At 28.7% G+C, this 25,438-nt stretch overlaps 1 protein-coding gene across 23 annotated transcripts in view; it reads right to left on the bottom strand.

Moving 5' to 3' along the window:
- LOC121118926 (uncharacterized) overlaps positions 1 to 25,438 on the bottom strand; it is a 363,098-nt gene that overhangs the window by 89,023 nt on the left and 248,637 nt on the right. For all 23 annotated transcript variants that reach the window (XM_071888266.1, XM_071888269.1, XM_071888267.1 and 20 more), the window contains 2 exons: positions 15,132 to 15,260; positions 13,723 to 13,872 (listed from right to left, as the gene is read on the bottom strand). In XM_071888266.1, coding sequence (XP_071744367.1) covers positions 13,723 to 13,872; positions 15,132 to 15,260 — 279 coding nt within the window. The remainder of the gene's footprint in view (positions 1 to 13,722; positions 13,873 to 15,131; positions 15,261 to 25,438) is intronic.

Below are 25,438 nucleotides of genomic sequence, written 5' to 3'. Positions count from 1 at the left end.
TTTTTAGCCGACTGTGCTGTTACGCCATCTGGCTGAAATACAAATTCTCACTGCCTAAAGGTCACCTTAGCCTAGGAGAAGTCTTTGAGGTTTATATGAGGGATATTCCGACTTGAAGGAGGAGACCGCAACTTCAAAATGTTTCATGAGCCATAATAAATAAATAAAAACGTTTTATCCGCTGTTTGAATATGTATTCAAAATTCAAAAAATTTAATTAGACTGCAGAATGAGAGTTAAGAACATTGAAATTTCTACAACAAAAGTCTAACGACTCTAGGTACACGTAAGAACGTTCAGACACGCTAAAATAGTATCATTCACTCAGAGATACAGCATACAACAACATGAGTCCATTTAAAGTAAACTTTCCTTAGTACAATTTGCACTAATGAATTAAGTATAGATAAAATATCATGAACAAAAAGAAACAACGAATAATCTACAAGCCTGTGGATCCCTGTGGATTTCAAAAAGAAAGAACATTAATTTTACATAATCCTAATTGACAAAAAATATATTGAATGAATCAATTAATAGGAAATAAAATAGTACGATGGTTAAAGAGGAGTAGAAACAAGGTGGTTCTACTGTCTATTACATACATATGTACATTATACGAACTATACATAGAAAACTTATGACAAGGGAACTAAGTTCCACGCATTATCCTCTCTTCACATTGTCCTTAGAAGAAAAAGAAGTATAAATCACTCAAAACAAAAATAATTATCCCGAAATGAAGATTAATATTCTTAGAGTCCACATAATATATAGATATGAGTATAGCTTCACAAAAAATGACTCTCTTGCCTTTATTTATGTATATGATATGAATGTATTATATGTATATAAAGACTGATATTAGAGAGTCTCTATAAGCCATGTATTTTAACGGTTCCTATAACAAGAAGAGAAGTGGGGGGGGGGTCTAGTTGGTAAGCAGGTAATTTATTATTAAGAAAAGTGTATTAATAGCTTCCTTCAAGAATAACAAAGTTGATTGTTGCAACTTGTGTGGTGTCTTAAAGCCTTGAAACAAAGGCACTAAACCCACCTGTTAGCTAGAGGAATGTCACTGGCTACAAATAAACTTTCCTTACGCAAGATGTCTCTTTTGAAATACCCGAAATGACGTTACTTTATCATTTTACTCCTGGTTAAATTAAACTAAAAAGGTTAATTCATTGTTAAGTATAGAGTAATTGATGGAAATCTACGCACCCTCTAGTGAATACAACAAATTTTCTATACTACTTAATTTGGGTGAACATTGATCATATGGTCGCATAATTCGTCCCTTGGTTTATAGTTTTGGTGTGGTCTACCCATTGATTAATACATAAACGACTAGCTTTTGGTATATACCTGTAATGTTCTACGAACACCACCAATAGACGGAAGCAACGGACCGGAGTAAAGTCAATAAGAACACCTTTGGATTGGGGGTACGATCACACACTAAAACATATATTCAATAAGGGATTACATTTAAAAGGATGTACATACTATATAACTATTAAAATATACCAACTCGTAAAACACAAGGTACATTACTATCTATTTAAAACAAATCCCTACGTCATGATCTAAAAGTAAATAAAAGACAATACATATCAATACCAAAATAAAATTTATTATTTCTTCAGTTGACTTTTTCTGATTTAAAGCACCTGACTCTATAAATTTAGGAATTCAATGGCATATTAATGCATTGTTCCTTCCCAAAAAACACCTTAGCATGACAAAACTTCAAAATGCAACCATGTTGTGTTGTTAAAATTTTCTTTCTATTAAGAAAGTCAAAGTTTCGAGTGGACAAAAATATTGTCGTGGTGTGTCGTTCGCGAACGGCTCTATGAACAGGTTCTTTGAGGTGAACGACGAGAGCTGGTTCTCCATCTATCAAGAGACGGCGGGGGGCTGGAAAGGCTGTAGCCCCACTCTTTGACGGAATTGTAGCTCTGCAGTATTATAGATGTATATATATATTTTTATTTTTTTTGGGGGGGGGAGACTTTGTTTTTGGAATTTTTAAGAAAAAATATTCAAAAACTAAATTTTCCGGAGAAAAATTACAATAATCCATTAATTTTTTAGAAAAAAAAATTAAAAATTAAATTTTATAGTAAAAATATTTTGTTTCGATAAATTATGTACATAATTCATATCAAACTTTGTAACAAATTAATGCAGAATTGAAGTAACAAAGCACTAACAAGTTATAGCTCTCTTTCTTCCTTACATAATACTGTGTATTATATAATAATGTATGATATAATATCTCATTAAATAATGCAAGGACACACAGAATTCTAATAAAATTCTAATAAAACACACACAAGAGCCAATAGTTTAAGAAAAGAAGAATGAAAAACTTGATTGGTCATTAGGTATAATATATAATAAATACGTCTCATTTACGTAATGACTAAGCCTCTTGATATCATCAATTAGATAAACGGTTACAAATATACCTAAATATATTATGTATATCACTCACTATAAACGATTATATAAAGAGAGATTGAATAATATCTATTATCTACATGCTATCTACCTCTTTCTCAACCAATAACATTTAAACGAGTAGTAGAGGGGGCTAGTTGAGACGAAAATTACTTTTGGGCATATTACTAATCTAACAAAAGTGATATAATTATTTTCTTTTGTAAAATTCAAAACAATATGAAACCTTTTGAACCGATTTCATAACATAGTTAATGATAATTTAGCTGAAATATCAATGGCAATGTTGGGCTGGAGGGACTGTTGCCCCCCACCATATATCAATATTTACAAAAAAAAAATATTTTCTGTGACAAATGGGATTTAGAAAATTTTTCCAAAAATTTAATTTTTTGAGAATATATCTAGATTTTTGAAATCTTTTTTGGAAAAATTTAATATTCAAAATTTCTTTTTGGAATTTTTTTTCGAAAAACATTTAAAAATGACGAGCTATTCATACAACATTTAATTTTTTTGTAAAGAAATTTCCAATATTTTATTTCTTTTTTTTTATTTCAAAATGCATGGCTGTTTACAAAAAATTTCAAATATTTTATTTTTTACTCAAATTTCGATCCTCAATTGTAAACAGATATCAATATTTACAATAAAATTAATTTTATATGAATAACTGGATTTTTGAAAAAAAATTCCAAAAAAGTTAATTTTTTGTGAATAGTTCCAGATTTTTGTAAAAATTTAATATTTGAAATTTTTTTGTAAAAATTTAATATTTGAAATTTTTTTGTAAAAATTTAATATTTGAAATTTTTTTTGTAAAAAAAATTTATTTTTGTAAAAAAATTAAAAAATCAGGAGCTATTCATATATGAAATTTCAATTTTTTTTTTTTTAATTTCAAAAATTATTGCTGTTCACAACAAATTTCAAATATTATATTTTTTACTCCAATTGCAAAATCCTCAATTGTAGACAGAGTCCAACAAGGGCTTACATTTACAATTACACAAAATCACACTAGTGGTTACATTATTCTTGGATCTTAAATAGTAATGACAACAGTATTGGAAAATAAAAACACCTTTTGGATTACAAACTAGAAAAAAATATCAACCGCGTTCAGGTAATATTTTATACAAATCTATATAAATGAATAAACAAACATGACGTCCACTCTTTTAATAATAAACGTATAAAAGAAATATACATAAATACAAAATGTATTTCTAAGTTCTACGTTTGTAAATATGAAAGTTAAGTCATAAATGGTACATAGGACTATAATAAAACGTTTATCCGCTTTTCAGGCTGAACAGATACACATACTAAATATATTTATCATTCCAAGATAAATTATTACATTTCTGTATCAGAGGCGTAAAGGGAAAGGAATTTACATAATGATATATGTATCTTTGAACGAACAGAATGGACGACATTTCCCCTTTGTCTCTTAAGGGAAAACAAACCAACATCCATAAAATATGTCCTAGAAAGCAAGAACAGCCTTTTTCTAGATGGCAATCAGAACAGGCTTTTTTTATTTTCCCATTTCCCATTATGAGTTAATTCTTGAGAAGGGAACTTCTAAGTATAAAGTAATAACTAGAATCATTTTTCATGAAAGACGGAGATTAACAGATGCATCTTCAGGGATATATATATATATGTACATTTTTTAGGGAGGGGGGAATTGACTTTTAGAATTTTTTCAAAAAATTAAAACTTTTAGGAGAAAAATTCAAAAAATTAATTTCAAATATCAAATTTTTTCAAAAAAAATTCAAACATCTACATCTATTTACAGAAAATTAATTTTTGGGAGATAAAAATTTGAAAAATCTACATCTATATACAAAAAATTAAATTTTTAAAAATTAAATTTGAAAAAAATATTAAAAATGTCAAATTTTTTTGGAAGAAAAATTTCAAAAATCCTTAGCTAATCACAGGATATTAAATTTTTCGGAGATAAATTTTGACAGATACATTTTTTGGTAAAAAAATTTCAAAAAATAAATTCTCGAGTAAAAAGCAAAAATTCCTTTTTTTTTTTTGGGGGGTACTACAGCCCCTCCAGCCCACCCCCTGTGGACCCCCCTGAGATAGAAAGAGGGGCTGTTTGGGAGAGTAAGTCATGGTTGGATTTCCAGTAGAATTGAAGATCGACATAGGAGAATCACAGCCTATATGTTCTTGCTATATCTGGGGGATTTGTATTTATATAATAGTTTATTAACAGCAATAAATAATAACACATAAGAATTGTAATTGCAAAAACAACATTTCTGAAATTTTTTGTCGAAAAAATTTAATTTTTGGGAATAGCTCAGGATTTTGGAAAAAAATTTAATCATGAAGTTGTGTATTTGAAATTTTTTTCAATGAATTTTATATTAAAAATTTTCTTTCAATTAAAATCGAAAAACCAGTCCCCCCCCCTAAACTATAATCCTGTGTATGCCCATGATAGAAAAATTGTATTTTTTAACTATGATTTAAATATCATAAAGTATCTTAATTGGCATCGCTAAATTTTACTAGATTTATTTATTTTTTAAATTGTGAATCGTCCTATCACTAGACATTAGTCATTATATCAACAATGTACTCACAAATGAGTTATGATGGAGGGGGAATAAAGTCATTTACATAAGATGGTATGTATGTACAAAAGGACATGGAAGAAAACTTCTTGAAAGTAACCAACCATTAGAATAATGATGAAGGAGTCTTGCACTCTACAATGAGTTGCGTACAAAATTATGTATGTATCATGTATGTCCATAAAAACCGTCTTAAGTATACTAATCATACTACATACATATATTATAAAGCCATAAACTGATAAATTATGTATGTTGGGTATGAATGTTTATGACAGACATTGATTTATGAAATTTATTAGTCTGGAGATTTATTCATAGATTACTTACATATTACATATGGACTATTTAGGTCACTCATTAATAAAAGATTATTTATTTATCATAAATAGTGCATACTATGTCAGTCTAATTTCACTTTATAAAGGAGTGAACACATTCAAATAAATTATTTAAATATTATTTTTCTTTCATAGGATATCCAGTAATTAAAAAAAGAGGTTACAACATTAATTTCTAATTCTTTAATTATCCATGAATATTTTTGGCATACTTTTTGTAATGAATGAACTTTTGAGTAATGAAATTAAAGTTTAGTGTTAATTTTTGCATTCAAAGATAAATAATAAATAAAAAGTATAAAGCATAGTTTGATGGTACATTTTCCAGCTTAAAAAAATAGTTTTATTTTTGAGTATATTTTTTAATGAGAAAAAATGTTATGTAAGTACACAAAAAATCCTTGAAAATTTAATGCATTTTTCATATTTGATAATAATGACAAGGATTATTGTTTGTCGTAAAGTGAAGACACGCAACTTCAATTTAAAAAATGATTATCCTAAATCAAATAATATTTTTACTTATTTAAGATTTCTTGCTTTTATTAACTTCTTAAAAAGTATAATGAGAGTCAATTATATAATTTGTAATCATCGAAATGTCAGTAATATTATTTATATATTATTTTTTGGTGTGGGGAGGCTTGGTTTTTGGAAATTTTTTTGAAAAATTTATTTAAAAAAAAAAAAATCTCAAATATAAAATTAAAAAAAAAAAAAAAAAAAAAATCGAAATTCATAACCATGTTCAATAAATTTCAAAAATCAATAGCCATTCTTAATAAATTTCAGAAATCTATAGCTGTTCAAAAAAAATTTTATATTTTTTGAAAAATAATTACACAAAATTAAATTTCAAATATTAAATTTTTTAGAAGAAATTTCAGAAAATGTTCAAAAAGAAAAAATATTGGGGGAAAAAATTAGAAAAAGTAAATTTTTTGGCAAAAAAAAAAAAAAATTAAATTAAATTTTAGATATTCAATTTTCTAATAATAAGCAAAAATTTATTAATTGGGGGGGGGGAGCTATAGGCCCCTCCATTTCACCACCTGTGGCCGCTCATGAAGATCTAGGAAATTGATTTTCAAAATACTAATAGACAATACAAATAGAAGTAATTCTATAAATGCACAATAAGAAATTTTGTTATGTAAACAATATCTAAACTGATGGAATTTTACTTTTAACTCCTGCCGTTTTTGTATACAAAAAATAAAATAAATAAATTACTTAAAGTTTATTTGTAACAGCTTTTTTTATGCATACGATAAATGTTGCAGAAAGACGTTTTTCCCTCCTTTTTCTTATTGAAGCAATATTCAAAGAACTATAAATATACAGTGTACAGCAGTATTACTTCTGCTTTTATAATGTTTTATATGTCAATTAGGCTGTAGAAGTAGTAGAAGAATGGGCGTGGTTTTATTAGAGAAGCTAGATTCTAAATTTATCTTGGATTTGTCACTATTATGCATCGGAGAAGTGAGGAACAATCATTTTCCGTCGAAAATAAATATTGGCATAAAATGCTTTCACATAAAGAGTGAGAACTCAAAAATTAAAATTCTCTTAGAATCTGTCTAACCACAATTCTAAAAGTCTGACGATTTTGTACTTGACGTCATTCAAAAAAGCGATCTCTGACAAGAAAATCTTCACCGTGGACGCTGTTCTAAACAGGAAAAATGAAGACTTCTTGGTTGAATCAAGAGCTCAGGTCAAGGAAACCTTCAGGACCTATCATCCATATCAGGTCATGCTCCTCGGCGTCGTGGAGTCCAATGGCAGCAAATTGCCTCCCTACTTTGCCAAGGCCAACGAGAAAGGTAACACATACGTCTAATACAAGGTCTTTAGTTATCATGTCTTGCCATGGTTGAAGGCCACATTCCTCAGGGAAACATATGTGTTTACCCAAGACGGAGCCCCGTCACACACGTCCAAGAAGGTTTAGTATATTTGCAGGGAGAACATGGCTGCCTTCTGGCCAGCATACAAACAAGACTTATCACCCGAATGTCGATGCCTTGAAGGCTGTGATCATTGAGGAGTGGAACAACTTGTCCTTGGACGTCATCAAGGCCAGCTGTGCTTCTGTTTGTCCTCGTATTGAATCCATATATTCAGAATGGAGGGGGATATACTGAATAAAAAGTTAGAAAATTGTTGAATTACCAACTTTTGTGTCAAAATTTTGCCATAAAAATGGCAGAAAATACCAATATGTAGAAGTGAAAACGGCTTTTAAAATTTTTCTAATTTTTGAGTTATGACCCTGTAATATTTTTAATTACAATTAAATTTTTAAATACAATTAATTAAAACCAATTAAGTTTTTCATCTTTTTATATGAAATAACTATCCTTTTAAACCTCTAAATGAAAAAGATATTTAAAGAACAAAAGAATATTTGTATTGAAATATCGAAGCTTGATGTATGAGCAGTGGGGAACGTCACCTATCTTCTATGATCATTTAAACTGTGTAGAAAAAAAACTTGAAATGTGTACTATCATTATGAAACCAAATAAAAACTTTATTGATTTATACATTTAGTTTTACTACTCTTTGGAAAAAGGAAGTTATGTTGAACACCCTGTACAGAAATAATTGTATACACACCACATTCTACATTCATATATGTAATTGTTTTGTTTTTCAAAAATTTGCTCATTCTTAGTCCCCTATTAACACATTTTTTTTAAATTGCACTCTTAAGTAGAAATAATTCTAATAGAGAAAGTTCAATTAAAGATTATAAACCTATGTAGGTACTAATTAACATCTGTATGGCTATAAAGAACAAATAGTACCCTAATTAAGATTTTCCTTCATCAAGATGTTAATGATCAATTTGCAAATGAACTGAAGAAACTCTTCATATATAAGTACAAGAAACTCTTGACAAGATCTTGTTGAAAATATTTACAAACAGAAAAATAAACTTTCTAATTTAGATTCATTCAGTTTGATTTTTAATTAATATATATATATATATTTATTTTTTTGTTGCCAGGTGTAAATAATTTTATAACTACACTGTTACTTTTTTTCATTCAGTTTCAAACTTTGTGGATTCAATACCAATACTTTTTTAATTAAAAACTACCAAGTACGTTACATCATTGAACTTTATTGATTTTATTTGAATATTTTACTGCATAATATGTAAACAAAATCCTTTTTTTTTTTGCATCATACATCTTCAGTGAAAACGTTTACTTGTTTTTGCAAAAATTACAATTGTGTGTACCTCACAACATCTTATTTTATTACATTACAGGTCATTTTAATTAAAGACTTTAATCTAATGCGCAGAGATTATAATAATATGAAACGCCGGTTAATTAAGAAGAAATGAAAATTAACATGGAAACAGTGGCAATTAGAAGAAAGTTTTAGAGGGGAGCAGCTTAAATGTCAAGCTGCTTTCATTAGATCAGCTGCCAGCATCTACTCTTTATCTAGCAATTAATTACGCCGGTGTTGATCCTCGATTCTACTCAAAGTCCTGTGGAGACATTTTATGATTGCTTTAAATATCATTAATGAATTGAGATGGATACTATGATGCTCACTCATTCCTTTTCCTACGATCAGGTAATTACTTATATGTATATTATATGGGTAAAATATCCATTTATATTCAATTTTGAACAATTTGTATATTCCTTGAAAAAAAAAAATGATGCAACCATCAAAAAAACAAAACATATTAACTGAATAATTTATTGTTAATACGTGAGATGTGTATAATGTAATAATTATATTTATATTAGATGCATGATGTATAATAATAAAGGATTAGTATCTAATTTGACCAATTTGAAAGTTTCTAATTGATATGATTTAGATGAATATTTCCTACAACTCTTGATGACATCAAAAACGATAGTGTCGACATAATACCATCATTATGTTTGTCATACTCATATCCTTGACAAAGGAAGAACAAAAGAAAAAGTAACTTCTGTGGGATAAACTATAATTATTTGATAATTATTATTCATTGCTTTTACGGACATTTATTTTTAAGGCCATCTCACATGCTTCAAAATGCACTCAAATATCTTCTTTAATTATTGGACAGTTCTGTTTTCCGGCTGAGATCCACATTTTTATACAGAAAAGACTTAAAAGCACATTGACAAAATTTAATTCTTCAAATTAAGTAACAAATAATATATATATATATATATTTATAGAAATCTTCCCGACTTACTTTTCTGATAAATTGAACGACTAAACTTTAATCAAAAGGGTGTTCTCCTCCTTCAAACATCCCACAACCCCCTCTATAAGAGTTTTCGAGATACCATCTGGATTATGATAATTTTTTTAAATTAACATCAATGCAATATTCACGGTTTTGTTTTTTTTTGGGCCTGATTTTTTGTACTAGGGGGGTTGTTTGGAGTAAATATGGATACTCGTCATAAATAAACCGAAAAATACTACTACTGAAACCATTTTGGAGGTTCCAGGCAACACCTGGTTATTACGGCTCTGGATATTTTCATTCGGGATGCTACTTGGAGTGATTAATAGACTGATAAGTACTACTACTATTAACGTTATTGAAGGGCTCAGACCGCCCCGAAGATGACAGTTCTGGATTTAAAAAAAATTAAATTAGGGAAGCTGAGTGGATTGAATATGGATATTCGTCATCAGTAGACCGATAAATACTACTACTGAAAACGTTATTGGAGGTTCCAGGCCACCCTTACTGATTATGGTACTAGATTTTTTATTAGGGGGGGATGGTTGGAGGCACTATGATATTCGTCTTTTTATATTAAAACATTTATTGCTATACATTATATAAAAACATACAATCACAACGGGCACATGTAAAAATAACTTTTAATTGTGGTGCTCTCGCAATAATTTTAGAAGTTACGTCTCCTACTGCAGTCTGTCCTGAACGTATTCTAGGGATGGTGCATTGTTCATCCAGCACCCAACATCAGAATTCATTACGAAACTAGAGAGGTTGGAGACGAAATGTCCTTGAAAATGTCAAAAATTGTCCAATAGCTGTGTGCGCTTAATTATAAATTTAGGACATTCATAAACGAGATGAAGAGGTTCTTCATCTCTTAAACCCCACTCACGATATAGTAGGATAACTCCATGGTGCATAAGGGGATAGTGTCGGCGTAGGAGACAATGCCCATTGGTAAACTGAACAAAGAAGCTCAGTTTTCCTTTCTAAAAAACTAAAGAGATGCTTCCCCCTCTCAAGTCTAACTCTTGGGAGCATCGCCCTGCATTGACGGCAATAGTCAAGGTTCGACGAAAGTGGCTGCCATTTGTTTATGTAATGGGCAGAGACCTCCTCACTAGGAGATGACCACGGGATTCCAACAATTCGGGTAGGAGGTCGATCCAGATCTCCAGCTCTGGCTAGGATATCAGCCTCTTTATTTCCAATGACATTACTGTGACCTCTTTTGCGGATACCCGTCCTTAATAGACCGATAAATAATAATACTGAACCACATTGTTGGAGGACCCAGCCCACCTTGGTCATCCCCGGTGGATAGGCTCTGGACATACGATTTTTTTTTAAACTAGCGCATTGAAAGTTGGGAAGGGGACGCTTGAGCCACTACTAGGAAAATTCATTAAAGTTATTTCTTTTGACATAAATTACTTTGATAAACAAGCATAATCCAAAAACGGTTTAAACTCGTCTCTCAAAATATTTCGGCAGACCAGTGGTTCTTAAATGGGATACTAGATATTTCGCAAGCTGAAAAGGCTGTAGTCTCCCCAAACTTTTTGTTTTTACGAGAAAATTTAATGTCTGATTTTTCCCCCAAAAACTTCAAAATTTTAAATTTTTCTCCAAAAAATTTTAAATTTGATTTTTTTTCTAAACAATTTGAATTGAAATTTTTTTACAAAAAATAAATTTTTTGTAAAAAAGCTGTGGATGTTGAATTTTTTGAGAAAAGATTAGAGTTTTTGAAAATTGTAATTTTTGTATTTATTTTCAAAAAAATCCAAAAAATAAGACGCCCTCAAAATAAAATCATGCAGACGCCCCTGATACTGAAGCTAAAAATTATTTGTACTGATGAGGGGGTATTTGAATAAAATAAATATTTTACAAGTTGTACATCACTAAAAAAAAGGTTGAGAATCCCTGCTGAAGACAATAAGAGAGATACATGCAAATATCAAACATATATGCATCTAATATTTTATAGGAGATAAGGAGAAAAAGGGGGCAGGGGGGGATGAAAAATTATGATCATCATTCACGTAATTACTGTTGAATAGAATGACTAATGCATATAAATTTGATGTTACTGTTAAATTTTAAAGACAAAAACTCGTTAATGAATCCAAACATACATAGAATGTATGTATATGATTTGTGAGTCGAGGATAAATATTTAACATTCAATTTACGAAGGGAAATTCTCATAAATTTTAGGACAGTTATATGATAAGGAGTAGACATATTTAAACAATTGAAAGTCAAAAGATACATAAAGTAGCGTCATATCTGTCTAAAAATATGAGTATATATATTAATTATTTATGATGTGTCAACATAAACGCAGGTTGGGATAAAAAAGAAGAATTTGAGAATAAAAGATTTTTGTTTTTCTTACTATTTTACTTCATAAGAAAGGATCATATGATTTTTTAAAGACCAATATGAAAGGACGGACCCACCCACAAATTAAGGATTTTTTTTGATTTTTACAATAAATTTTTTTAGGCATTCGGGCAAAATTATGCAGCAGAGCTAAAAAAAATTGCAATTTTTGGTGAATAACCGGAGATTTTTGATTTTTAATTCAAAAAATTAAAAATGTAAAATTTTATTCCTAAAATTTAATTTTCAGTGAATAAATATAGATTTTTGAAATTTTTTGGAAAAAAATTAAATATTTGAAATTTAATTTTTGTAATTATCTCCAAAAAACTTAATTTTTCAAAATTATTCTTCAAAAAGTTTTAATTTTTTAGGAGGAAATTTAATTTTTCGCGAATAGCCATGGATTTTCGAAACTTTTTACCAAAAAAAAATATTTCAAATTTCTTTATGGAAATGTTTTTATAAAAAAATTAAATATTAGAAATTTAATTTTTGTAATTATTTCCAAAAAGTTTAATTTTTCAATTTTTTTTTTCCCGAAAAAAAATAAAGTTTCTTTGAATAGCTATAGGTTTTTGATTTTTTTTTCCAAAAAAAATTATTTTTTTGTTTACAGCCATGAATTTTTGTTTACACGTAAGAAAGCAATTGAAACTACGGTTTCCACATAACGAATAAAATAATCGTTAATATAATTTAAAGAACATAATCGATTATTTTAGCGTAAGGATATTTTTTTATGAAAAGAAATCTCGCCTGCTTTTATGTTGATACGTCACATATGTTATGTTTCGATTTAATGTGTTCTTGGATTATTGTTATTACAATTCCGATATTTTGTACCGTTCCGGTAATCAATTTGATATCGGTATTTTTATAGTTTATCTAATAGATATTTGTATATCTCTATTTACAGGAAATTAAGAGTGTTTTTTTATGTGAGTGCTATTGTTATGCTTACACACAAGAGATGGACAAATGATGTAGCGAATAGCTTGAAAACTTATCAAAAATCCTTAGGATTTAGTCAATTAAAGTTATAGTTTTTCTAAAGTTCAATCACTCATGTAGACTCAGTTAGAAAAATAATACCCGTAACCTATTTCTTACATAAATAAGTCAACAAAAAAAGAATCTGTAAGGTTTCATATCTATGTTCAGTGGTGTGTTCTACATAATCTGGTTTTCAACTATTTTAGATTTTAACTTTTTGAGTATATTTACGCTTTTTATAGATGAACAAGATTTTTTTTTCTCTGAATTGAATCATCTCATAGAAAAACAGATTTACAATTATGTAATCAATACTATATATTTTAAAGGAAATAAGATTATTTTAAGACGGATTTTTAGTAACGCTAAAGCTCTTTAAAAACCTAAAAAAATTGTAAAAATACTCTTAAATATGACTTGATAGGGCATTAATACGTTAAATATTTTGACATACTAGAATTATGTATTTAGATTTATCTTTCAATTAAGTTTAAATTATTCATACTCTTTGAAAATTATGAAGAATAAATTAAAGTTTTTTTATGTTAGCAGATAGATAGTCATCAAAATAAAGAGATCCAATAGAAATGCATCCCAAAATATATTTATGATTCTAGAATTTGATAAATATTTTAACAATTTTGATTTCTTCAAAAAACACATGACAATTATGAACTATTTTCCTTACCTGACAATAACCGGCTTCTCAGATCCAGCCACGAATCCAAATCCCATTTCTGAATCTCGTAAAAGCTCAATAGATCGCGGCTCAGGATCAGGTTCAGATTCCAATTCCCACTTACGGGGATCGTCATAGGATGTTGTTTTATTGATATGGCTGCAAAATTAAAATTAAATACATTTTAGAACCACATGAAAAGGAATTGATTCCATGAATTATTACCCATAAAAAGAATCTTTATAAGTTTTCTAAAAGCAACTACACTTTGGGAGATATATATTCAAAAACTAATATACAATCCTTAAATATATTTGAACAACTGCATGTGGGGCTTTTAGTATTTAGTCAGGCCACTTTGTGTAAATATTTAAACTATAAAGAAATGAGAATTGTGTTTATTTATGATAAGTCGAATGGTTTCTTTCATTTTTCTACCTACTTTTTCCTTAAAAAAAACTTTATATTACAAATAGAATCTTAATAGTCATTTGTGCAAACTCTGCAGCACAGCTGACAATTTAATATTTGAAAAAGTTTCAGATTTTTGAAATTTTTTCCCAAAAATTAAATACTACAAATTTAATTTTTGAATTTTTTTTTCAAAAAAATTATTTATTTTTGTAAATAACTGTTGATTTTTGATATAAATTCCAAAAAATAAATTTTTTTTCAAACATTAAATTTTTTGGAACAAAATTTCAGACATGAAATGTAAAATATTAAATTTTTCGGAAAAAAATTAACAGCTATTCATAAAAAGGCAAAACATTTTGGGGAAAAAAAAAATCCAAAAATCATACTTATTCACAGCCTCTACAAGCCCTGTGGACCCCCCTGATATGATAGTTACATTTATTAGTAATATCAAAAGAGAATAAATATATTATCAAAAAAAAAAGAGAAATACAAGATTCAGTATTTATTATACTCGTAGTTATACAGAGACTTAATGTGTACCAATAGACAAACCTCTCCACATTTATATTTGTGTAGTATTTAACGCTTGTATGAGCAAGAAAAAAACATATATAAATTAGCATACACATTTGTATATTATAACTTATGCTGCATATATGAATATATAATGTTCTCACAAGGAGATTTATAATGGACATTACATACATAGAGTGGAGATAATAAGCATTTGATCCCTTGCCAATTTAGTAAGTTTGCCCAGAGACATACCATGGGTTTGAAAGTACATTTGGGCGAATGACTATAAAATAATAACTCTACAAATCCTCTCTTCCTTCTCATCAATCTCTGGTTCTCAAATAAATCTCCTGGCGCTCCGCAAAAACATTTGCTGAACCGTGTTTATTTTATAAGCGCATAGAGTTATTATAATCTGGGATTCCCCCAGAAAGCTTTCTAAACCAAAAACTTGAGAAACTTATGTTCATATATCTACTTACTTTACATAATATGTTCGACCCTCTTTGTCCTGTGCGATTTCCCATCCATAGGGTAAAGAAATGATTCCATTGGATACAGAGTCCCATGAATCTGAAGGAGGCAACCATCCACTCGATTGTGTTAAATGACTGAAAAAAGATAATAATAATGAATTGTTATTAAGTCAGTATAATTAAAGAAATAATATGATAAGTTGTGAAAAATAAAAAAATGAAAAATAGAAGGTAAATAGGCATGCAATCGTAGGAAAGACATGCTTATGTACTTTCAATAAAATACTACAGGATAATATTTACTACAGATATATGATTCGACTTCAAATTAAAGCCACTAATACATGAACATTCTATCTACAAATATAAAAGAATTTAAGGGTGTCATTAGTGTTGAGGATCGGTCCAAGATGATTTATTCTTTTTCGATTTGTCTAAAGTGATTAATTTTTTTTACCCTGATTTAACCGATATTTTGGTACAGACCACAATCTCAGACAGTACACCGAAATATAACCGTTTTCAAATTGTGGAACAATTTTTATCCCATTCCTGATTCATGAGTGTGTACCAATATGTTTTGTGCAAATCATTTAAATTCATAAGACGTCATTTAGACGAATTTCACAATTTTGAAGCACACAAGATATCTTTTACAATTCATTTATAGAATCAATTTAGACCTAATATTAAATGAGATAAGCTTTTAAATAGTAATATTGACATATTTTTTTTCAGACATGTCTTTTAAGGACCGAATTAGTTCCGTACATTAAAATTCATAACGATCTCAACCAGTCTAAGATTTTCAGATCGAACAACAACACAAGATGTTGGGTATCTTGGGCATGAAGAATTTATTGAAAGTTCTTTTTTATATTTAATTACCTATATCGGTCATAGGTTTGTAAATTATAAGAGATAGTTGGACAGAATATTAAAATCAGAGACGTCTGCAGTATTATATTTGCAGTAGGTGGGAGCTTGGTTTTTAATTTTTTTTTTACTTTTTGGATAAAAAAATTCCAAAACTATAGATATTCGCAAAAAATTTCTAAAAATTAAAATTTTTGGATAAAAAAAATAATTCAAAAATATTACCTATTAACAAAAATTTGATTTTTTAGATAAAAAAATTGAAAATCTAGGTCTGTTTACAAAAAAAAAAAAAATTATTGAAAAAATTTAAAATATTAATTTTCTTCGTAAAAATCCACTCCTGACCCCAAAATTTTTGTAAAATTAAATTTTTTGGATAAAAATATTCAAATAATAAACTTTTTCGAAACAAATTTTCAAAATCCAAAGTTATTCACAAAAAAAAAAAATTCAAATATTAAATTTAGGAAAAGAAAACATCTGTTTAAAAAAAAAAAAAATAAATTTCAAAAAACGAAAGCTATTCACAGAAAATAATAAGAAGAATTGAATTTTTTGAAATTTGGATATTTGAGAAGGGTTAATAGCCCCTGCATGTATTAACCTGTGGACGCCCCTGCAAAATACATACACATATTATAGTTATGATTGATCCGTCCTCGGAATTATTATATACCCATAGGAGTTTATCTTATTTGTACTCCTTCATTTTACTTTATTAATTCATTCTTTATCTGATTGATGTAAATAGATCGATCTAATACCAATTGAAAGATAAATTGATTTATTTGATCGACATTTTGAATTACTAAGAGATATACGAATAAATAAGAAAGTAGTAGATATACATTAAGTTATTAGAGATAATTGCTTATTGAAGAAAAATATAATGTGCGAAAATATAATCCTTCTTCAGTGAAATAATTTATATCTTCTCATTTCATGAATTATAAATCTATATATATATATATCAGCACGAACACGCTATCTTAAAAATAGCCAATTAAAAAGATTTTATTTATATTTACATAGCTTGTTTATGTTAAATTTCTAAATTATTACCATCTACTCTAAATATATAATAGGTAAATTTCTATTGTAAAACATTCTTGTATACAAGATTTTTTGTTGTTTTCTGTCTATTTGATCTAAATATAATCAAACCTGCACCCCCTTTGGATACTCTTGAAAATCTAAGATATGCACTATTGACCATGTAAAAATACTGATATTGGTAAATAACAAGACATTTGTCGAGTGTTTGACCTAAAGATTTATTTATTGGCATTGTCATTTCTAACTTGCTATGTTCCTTTTTCAACGATAATGAAGACACATACAAAGATAACTCGCTAATCCTCTTCTTCCTTCGATTAACTAATTCCCTTTTTTTAATTCGTATTTCATATACGTTCTCCCTTTTTCCGTTAGGAAAATAATTTGTTTTATGGATTTCCAAATATTTTTGGTCCATTATCGAATAGACATGGGGAATCAATCTTTTTAAATGAAAAAAAATCAACTTATTTGTGAAAAAACAAACTTGCTCTCACAAGCCCAGGAATATAGTCAGAATGAAACATAGGCCTACTTACGTTACTCATAATTTTGAACAACTTTTATTTTATATTTAAAGTCTGTATCTGTCCCCATTTTTGAAATAAATTCGTTTTAATCATTGTTGGTCTAAGCGGGACGTATATCACACACACATAAATTATTTTCATTATATAGGTAGATTAGGGCTATTGCAGTGGGGGGCCGTACTGCAGTTCAGTTCGGTAGGACTTTTACGTACTTTTTTTATCCTTGGTGCGGTACGTATATATCTAATCGCATATTTTTTTATTTTTGCCCTTTCTTTATTTGGTTTATATTAGAATTGGGTTTCGGTCTGGAAATCCTAGACTGGTCTGAAACCGTTATATTTTTTGTTGGACCGAAATAACTCGGTCCAACAAAAAAACATGGTCCGGAACGGTCTCCTAAAAAAAATCGGTCGAGATCGGTCCATAGGAAAAAATCAGTCTAGACCGATTTTAAGAATAAATTGTTTATAACATTACACCAAACGTTTTTTCAAGTACAATGACGTTATACAAAGTTTAAACAGAGACAGCTCGGATAAATTTTGATCCTGCCGTCTCATATATGTATACAGTATTTGTTCTAAAACTTATCGTGTACTTTAGAGATTTAAAAAAAAAAATGAATGACAGTTTGATCTAGGAAAAAAAAATGAAAAAAATGATCAAAAAAATCGGTCCATAAATTGAGACCAAAAAAATCGGTGACGGTCTGAAACCGCGGTCTGGACCGAAAAATCTGTACAAATCAGTCAAGAAAAAATCACTTGCGACCGAATTCAAAAAAAAAAAAAAAATCGGTGCTGGACCATGTCTCAACACTAGTTTATAAATTAAACCGGAGCAATTCCGTTGGATATTATTTTTTACAAGATCAAATATATCTTTTGCTTCATAAGTATCTAGAGCCCCTTAAATATTGACATGATGCCTACGAATTTGAGTCAAAATAAATAAAACATTATGCAAAAAAATAGAAAAATATATAATAACTCCAAAATAATAAATGACATCCCAGTTGATATGGTGGAGAGATCATTTAGATATATTTGTAAATTTTTCCAAGCTAGCTTCACGATACCTCGAAACTACAGACATATCAGGCAATATGTTTTTTTCGACAAATGGCGATAATGTGACTGCTAATCCGTCTTGATTATTACCGGAAAATGTAGAAAATCTCATCATTTTCCGAAAAAAAAAAATTAAAAATTCATTTTATTTATATAAGCTGTGTATATCTTACATCAACAGTATTTTTTTAGAATAGGAAGGTATATTTATGAATAATTTATTTGTACAGGAAATAAATTATTAAATAATAAAATATCCAAGAAACTTGAAAAAAACAACATTAATTCTATTAAAAAAAACACATTTTACTATTAGACCGTACCGAATCGTGTACCGTAAAGGGTACCTTGGTTCGTTCCGAACCATGGGTTTAGCGTACCATTATAGGCTTAATATATATAGATTTGGTATTTTTGAGCAAAAAATATAATTTGATGGAGTAAAATATCGCAACTAAGGTAACGGGAAAAGAGTTTTACAAAATAAATCTGTTAATTATAAGATTACTCAATGAATGAATTGTAATTTAGTGCAGAGGTTCCCAATCTTTTTTAGCCAATAAGCCACTTGTCGATGTACTTATTTTTTTCCGCAGGGAGTTTACGAAATGAATTTTCTTATTATTTTTTTAACTTTAACTATTTTTGAAGACTACAATGGGATTCATTCTCACTTTAATTAGATCTTTTCAAGTTGGACAATAGCAATAAAGAAGAAAAGCAAACAAAATATATCCAAATCAGACAAAATCCATGTAAATATTAAAATTGGAGGATTAACCTCCATAGAACTACGAGAAAATCATGAGTACATCATTAATAGGAAGGATGCATTTGATCCCTCAATATCAATTTGTAAACATTCGTTTCCAATGTGTCAAGTTTAATCTCAAGCTTACACGTTCAATGATTTGACAGTTGTTATAGGCCTTTTTTAAATACTGCAACACCTTTTTTTCTTTTGAAAGTGTGGGTACGAGCTATAATTAATGTAAAGTCTCATAACGCATTATTTAAATCCGTCATATTTTTTTAATACCACAATTAATTGTTCCTACCATTTCATTTTGATCTAGTCATTTTTCTTTTATTATTATTATGTATTTACAAGTGATGGTACAGTGGACACTTGGCATGTGCCAATTAATAAATATCAATAAGCAATTTTAGTTATTAAAGTTACACCCTTAATTTAAGGACAATCGAATAAAAGCTCAATTATTACATAATATTTATTATAAGGATTATAATAATTCATCACCAAGAAAATTTTATCTCTTTATTTGGTAGAATTTGTACTTGATATACACAAGTGACCATTAAGTAATTTCTATGCCCCCTTTACAAAAAGTCCAAATTCTCCCTCGTTAAGAATCCCTGATTTAAAGTCATGAAGAATAAGATAGTTAACAAGGACGAAGTAAGGGAAGATATTAGAAAGTATAGTATTTATAGGAGTTAAATATTTGAGAGGGTAATGAGCCCTAACAAAAATTAGCTTATATCAGCAGAAGATATTGTGTTTGTGACAACGAAACAGTGTGAAAATCTACCTCCAAGTCAAAAGCACATAAATTCTATAAGAAAAATATATAATTTGAACGAGAGTCTGCATGCCTTTTTTTCTTTTTTTTTTGGAGGGGAGAGAGGAATGGGTTTTTTCTAAATTTTTTGAAAAATAAAGATTTTCTGTAAAAAAAATATAAAAATTAAAGATTTTTGGAAAACAAATTCAAATATTAAATGTTTAGAAAAAAAAATCAAATATTAAATGCTTAGAAAAAAAAATCAAATATTAAATTTTTTCGATAAAAATCTCAAAAATCCACAGCTATTCGCAGGAAATTAAATTTTTTCCATAAAAATTTCAAAAATCCACATCTATTCACAAGAAATTAAATTTTTTGGTAATAAATTTCAAATATTAAATGCCTAAAAAAAAATCAAATATTAAATGCTTAGAAAAAAAAAATCGAATATTAAATGCTTAGAAAAAAAAAATCGAATATTAAATGCTTAGAAAAAAAAAATCGAATATTAAATTTTTTCGATAAAAATTTCAAAATCCACAGCTATTCACAAGAAATTGAATTATTTGGAAATAAATTTCAAATATTAAATGCTTAAAAACAAATCAAATATTAAATGTTTAGAAAAAAAAATCGAATATTTAATTTTTTCCAAAAATCAACTGATATTCACAAGAAATTAATTTTTTTGCAAAAAAATGTCCAAAATCTACAGCTAATCATAAAAAATTTGGAAAATTAAATTAAAGTTTTTGAAAAAAAGTGAAATATTAATTTTTCTTGTAAGCAAAAAATCCTTTATTTTTTTTTTTTTTTTTTTGGGGGAAGCCTACAGATACAAGTGTTGGCCCATCTATCTAATGCAATTCATACTTGTTACAAGGTGTAGTAAGTTATATACATGCCTCCATATGATGTATAAATAATTACAAGTTATATTTAAATTAATTTTATGTAAACAAAAAATTTTAATACTTTTTTTTTACAAAAAAATAAAAAGAAACTTTAAACTTTTTGTTTGTTTTTTCTCTCTGTTTCTTTCTTTCTTGAAAATAAGCATCTTCAAAAGTTTATTCCCCCCTCCTCTCCTTCTTTTTTTGAAAGAGTTTTATTTCTATCCTCATTTCTGTAGGTATAAAAATGTATGTTTTAAAAACATATAGTCTGAAACATTATAGGAATTATAAGGTACAAATCATGTGTACAGTATGAAAACTCAAAAATTAGAATCTTCTTTCTTCGAGGCCGTCTAGTCTCAGTTCTAAAAGTCTGACAATTTTATACTTGGTACCATTCGAAAGACCTTACAAAAAGCTACAATTTGATGTTTATTTTGTGCGATCAAAACGTCGGAGCGACAGGCAAAACGGAAGAGGGTGTGCAATATCCTCCGGTCACAAGTCGATCTCCGAAAGGAGTATCTTCATAGTAGACTCTGTTCTGAACAAGAGAAATGACTGCTTCTTGGCTAAATCAAGAGCTCAGGTCGAGGGAACCTTCAGGAGCAAACATCCAGCACAGGTTATGGTCCTCGGCGTCGTGGCGTATGACGGCACCAAGATGCCTCCCTACTTCTTCAAGACCAACGAGAAAGTCAACATGGACGTCAACTAAAAGGCCCTAAGGTACCATGTCTTACCATGGTTGAAAAGCACGTTCCCCAGGGACAACTATGTGTTTATCCAAGACGGTGCCACAGCACACACGTAAAAGAAGGTGTGGCTTTTCTGAGGAACATGACAGCCTTCTGGCCTTCCTCATCACCCAACGTAGACTCCCTGGAATTCGCTATTTGGATATAACTAGAAAAAAAAAAAAAAAAATTTCTCATTTTTCTCTACAAAATTCCAGGATCATTTTATGCTGCCTCTACAAAGAGATACATGCTATAAGTAGACATTTATATCTATGTATATTGGGGGGGGAGAATAAAAACATAGCAAATTGTCACGTAGTTAGGTAAAAGAAAAGTTTTAAAGTTTTTTATCTAATGAATTATTAAGTTATTCTATTCTTTCTTTATTTCACCAGAATATATTTTGACTTAATTTATTTTCCTTCTTTCTTTAATACAATAATTGTAGTGGAATATTAAGGATATTATGTAGTTGTTAGAGATATGAGGAGGTTGATACAAAGTTATGAGATCCATTGATTCAATTAATATCTCGTGTAGGGATGGAGAAAAACCATTTTAAAAGGAGGATTAAGAGATGTATATGCAGAAAAATCAATATTCCAATAAGGACTGTTTGAATAAAATATTATTGAGTAAAAAATAAAATAATAATAAAAAACATGTTGAGAGAAAGTGTGTACTTGAAAAATTATCCCCATTTGGTTTTTGAAAGGAAAAAAATGTAGGATTATGAACATTTGCCTCCTTTTAATACAGAAGACTACAAAGTTTTTTGGAGAAAGAAACAAGAACCTGGTATATTATTCGTACGTATGGAGAGAAAGAAAGAGACCAAAAGTTTTGTATACAAAAAAGCTCAATGGCCATTTGATATCCAGATATCTATATTTTTAAATTTACTCTCGCTGGAATTTCGACCTTTTTCCCCCATCTCTAATTATATATATATTCTACCTAGCATAGAACAGGATACCTAGAGTTATTGTATATCGGAAACACTGTTTTCATAGTAATAAAAAAAAGATTGGAAAGCCAGATTAATTTTTGTAACTCTTAATAATATACAAGAGGGCCTACATCAATATTGCGACAGTATGATAAACGTATCCGTTGATAGTAGTACTATAACTTATACATATTAATTCAAACAAGTGACAAAGTCCGTAGGAGCTGCGGTTTTTTAGGTTAAACTGATAAAAATTGGCTATTTGGTAACACTGATAATAAAAAATACTGAGACGTAATGACGTGAAAATTATTTTTAAAGAATAGTGTAAAAGTATTCACGTTGGGAAAATAACGAAAAGAAGAAATGGATTAGCCGGTTAAGAACATGTCTCACCAACTGAAATTGATTTTATTGATAATATTAAAATACTATTTAAAGTTCAAATACCGCAATATCAAATTGACTGAATTTACATATTATATGTTCATGTAAAAATTTAAACAAATATCATTCATATTAATAACTTGTAGGACAGTTTTTTAATGGTTTAATATTGTATTTGACTCTTTGAAAAATACTGTTCGGTTTTCCATTGAAGTAAAAAAAGCTTATAATGCGGGGTTTTCTCTGTTTTATCAAAAAAAAAACCAGCTTGCTTTTATGTTATCGCCATTTATGTTTATGTTTCACGTTAATTTCCAGTTTTTTTTTTTTTTTTTTTCAACTAAACATACTAAACCCTATTTCGACAAATATACCATCCCACTGATCGTCAGCCCTGTCATCCAATTTAAGGTCAGTGCTACTTAAATTCTGAATTTCGGAACGGTTTTCAGTAAGTATTTGTATTTCAAATTAAAAAAAACCAGTAGTTATTTACTAAAAAATAACTAAATTGAATTTATTTTTTTTAAATCGTGTTTTTTTTTTTTTTTCTAAAATGCTAACTGAATGGGGCTCAACTTAAAAAGTTTGAGAAGAGTACTTTATAGGTGTTTTAACTTAGTTTTTAAAACAAAAAGAAATGATTGAATAATTTCTTGCCGATAAATGTCCACAAAATGTCCGCTGGCTCCCAAATACACATACAGAAAAATCATTTACTACTAGATGGTCTTTCTTCCTAAAGCATTCATTCTATCTAAGATGAATCAACCTCTCCCTTTGTGTATGAAGTATGCAAATGTAATATATTAATAATCTTGTCATCGATTCACTCCCGATGACAGGGCTATCAAATTTATGTCTTTCAAGAAGAGATAGGGAAAGTAAAATAAGAACGACAAAGCTCTTAACAAAAAGAAAATGTGACCTATAAAAGTTATTACAAACTATCAACAACAAGAATAACACGACATGAGAATATGGAATGGACTTTGTTATATACCTACAGGTATATATGTACGTATATTGTATATACATAAACAACATAAAAAATACAAAGAATAAGTTTATTATAATCAAATACAAAGGTAATTTTGAGAGTTCCTTATTATTTATTAAGTATATTAATTAGAAAGCCCTGTTTGAGAAGAAACATTTTAGAAGCAAACATACCTACATATGTAGATAGTAGAAATAAATACATACAGGGTGTTGAAAGAACGCTCCTGCCTACTCTTATAACACCAAGGGAATGATAATGATAATTGAAAAGTGTATTAAGTTACATGCAATACCCGGTAAATATATATTACATCTACAGATGTAGACTGTATATACATAAATGGACGTGTTTATAATATTCCAGAGCATTCCATCCCCTAATTTTATTTCCTATTAGAATAAAAGCTTATAATTTGTAAAGCTTTATGCTAAGTACAATATATATTCAATTTTAAAAACATGCATATAAAGGAGTAATATTTAAATTAATAGATTTGTAACACCTTCTACTTTCAACCACATTATCCTGAAAGAAACAAATAAAGAAAAGTCGAGAAGGTTGTATGTATACTGTACAAATACACATGTTTAGAAAGGGGGGAGAGAGGGAACGAACTTAACCAGAAAAACAATTTATTTGTAAATACTTTTTATTCCCTTTTTTCAATCCATTGGTTTTTGCTCAAATTGCTTATATATATTATGTAGGAGGTTAGTTTTTCAAAGCCCTTTAACATATAGGCAAAGGGGTATTTTTGTATGAAGATGTAGGCTCAAGTTAATGACACTAAGATAAAAAAGAAAGAAAGGCACTTACATATGTAATGTATGCTGGAAGGGAATTTTCTGCAGTATATTATCAGATTTCAAAGAATTTGAGTAACGTATATTTTTTTCGTTTCTATATACACATAATTTTTTTTTTATGATATCTAAAAAAAATGTAGCAATAACGTATTGTGTGTGCCTAAGTGACTTTTCTCTCCCCTTTAAAAGGTTTTCCTCTCATTCAAAAACTCAGGACTTTATTACAGGAATATACAACGAGTACATACCATGTATATCTAGGGTCCTGATGATTAGATCAGTCATGGATGATGCGGAAAATATGTAAGCGGATTTACAATTGAATAGACATCTCTTAACCTACTCCCTTTGGTGAGAAACTGCTTAATGGCACGTTTATAAGACCTGAGACAGCCAATGACATTTAATATCAATATTCCTTCAATACTCGCCTGTACACATTTACAAATTTAAATTCAATTTTTC

Source organism: Lepeophtheirus salmonis, chromosome 5, assembly GCF_016086655.4.
Source record: "Lepeophtheirus salmonis chromosome 5, UVic_Lsal_1.4, whole genome shotgun sequence".
In the NCBI taxonomy this organism is placed as follows: domain Eukaryota; kingdom Metazoa; phylum Arthropoda; class Copepoda; order Siphonostomatoida; family Caligidae; genus Lepeophtheirus; species Lepeophtheirus salmonis.
Note: the sequence above shows the minus strand (reverse complement) of the source record. Positions and strands in the feature narration are given on the sequence as shown.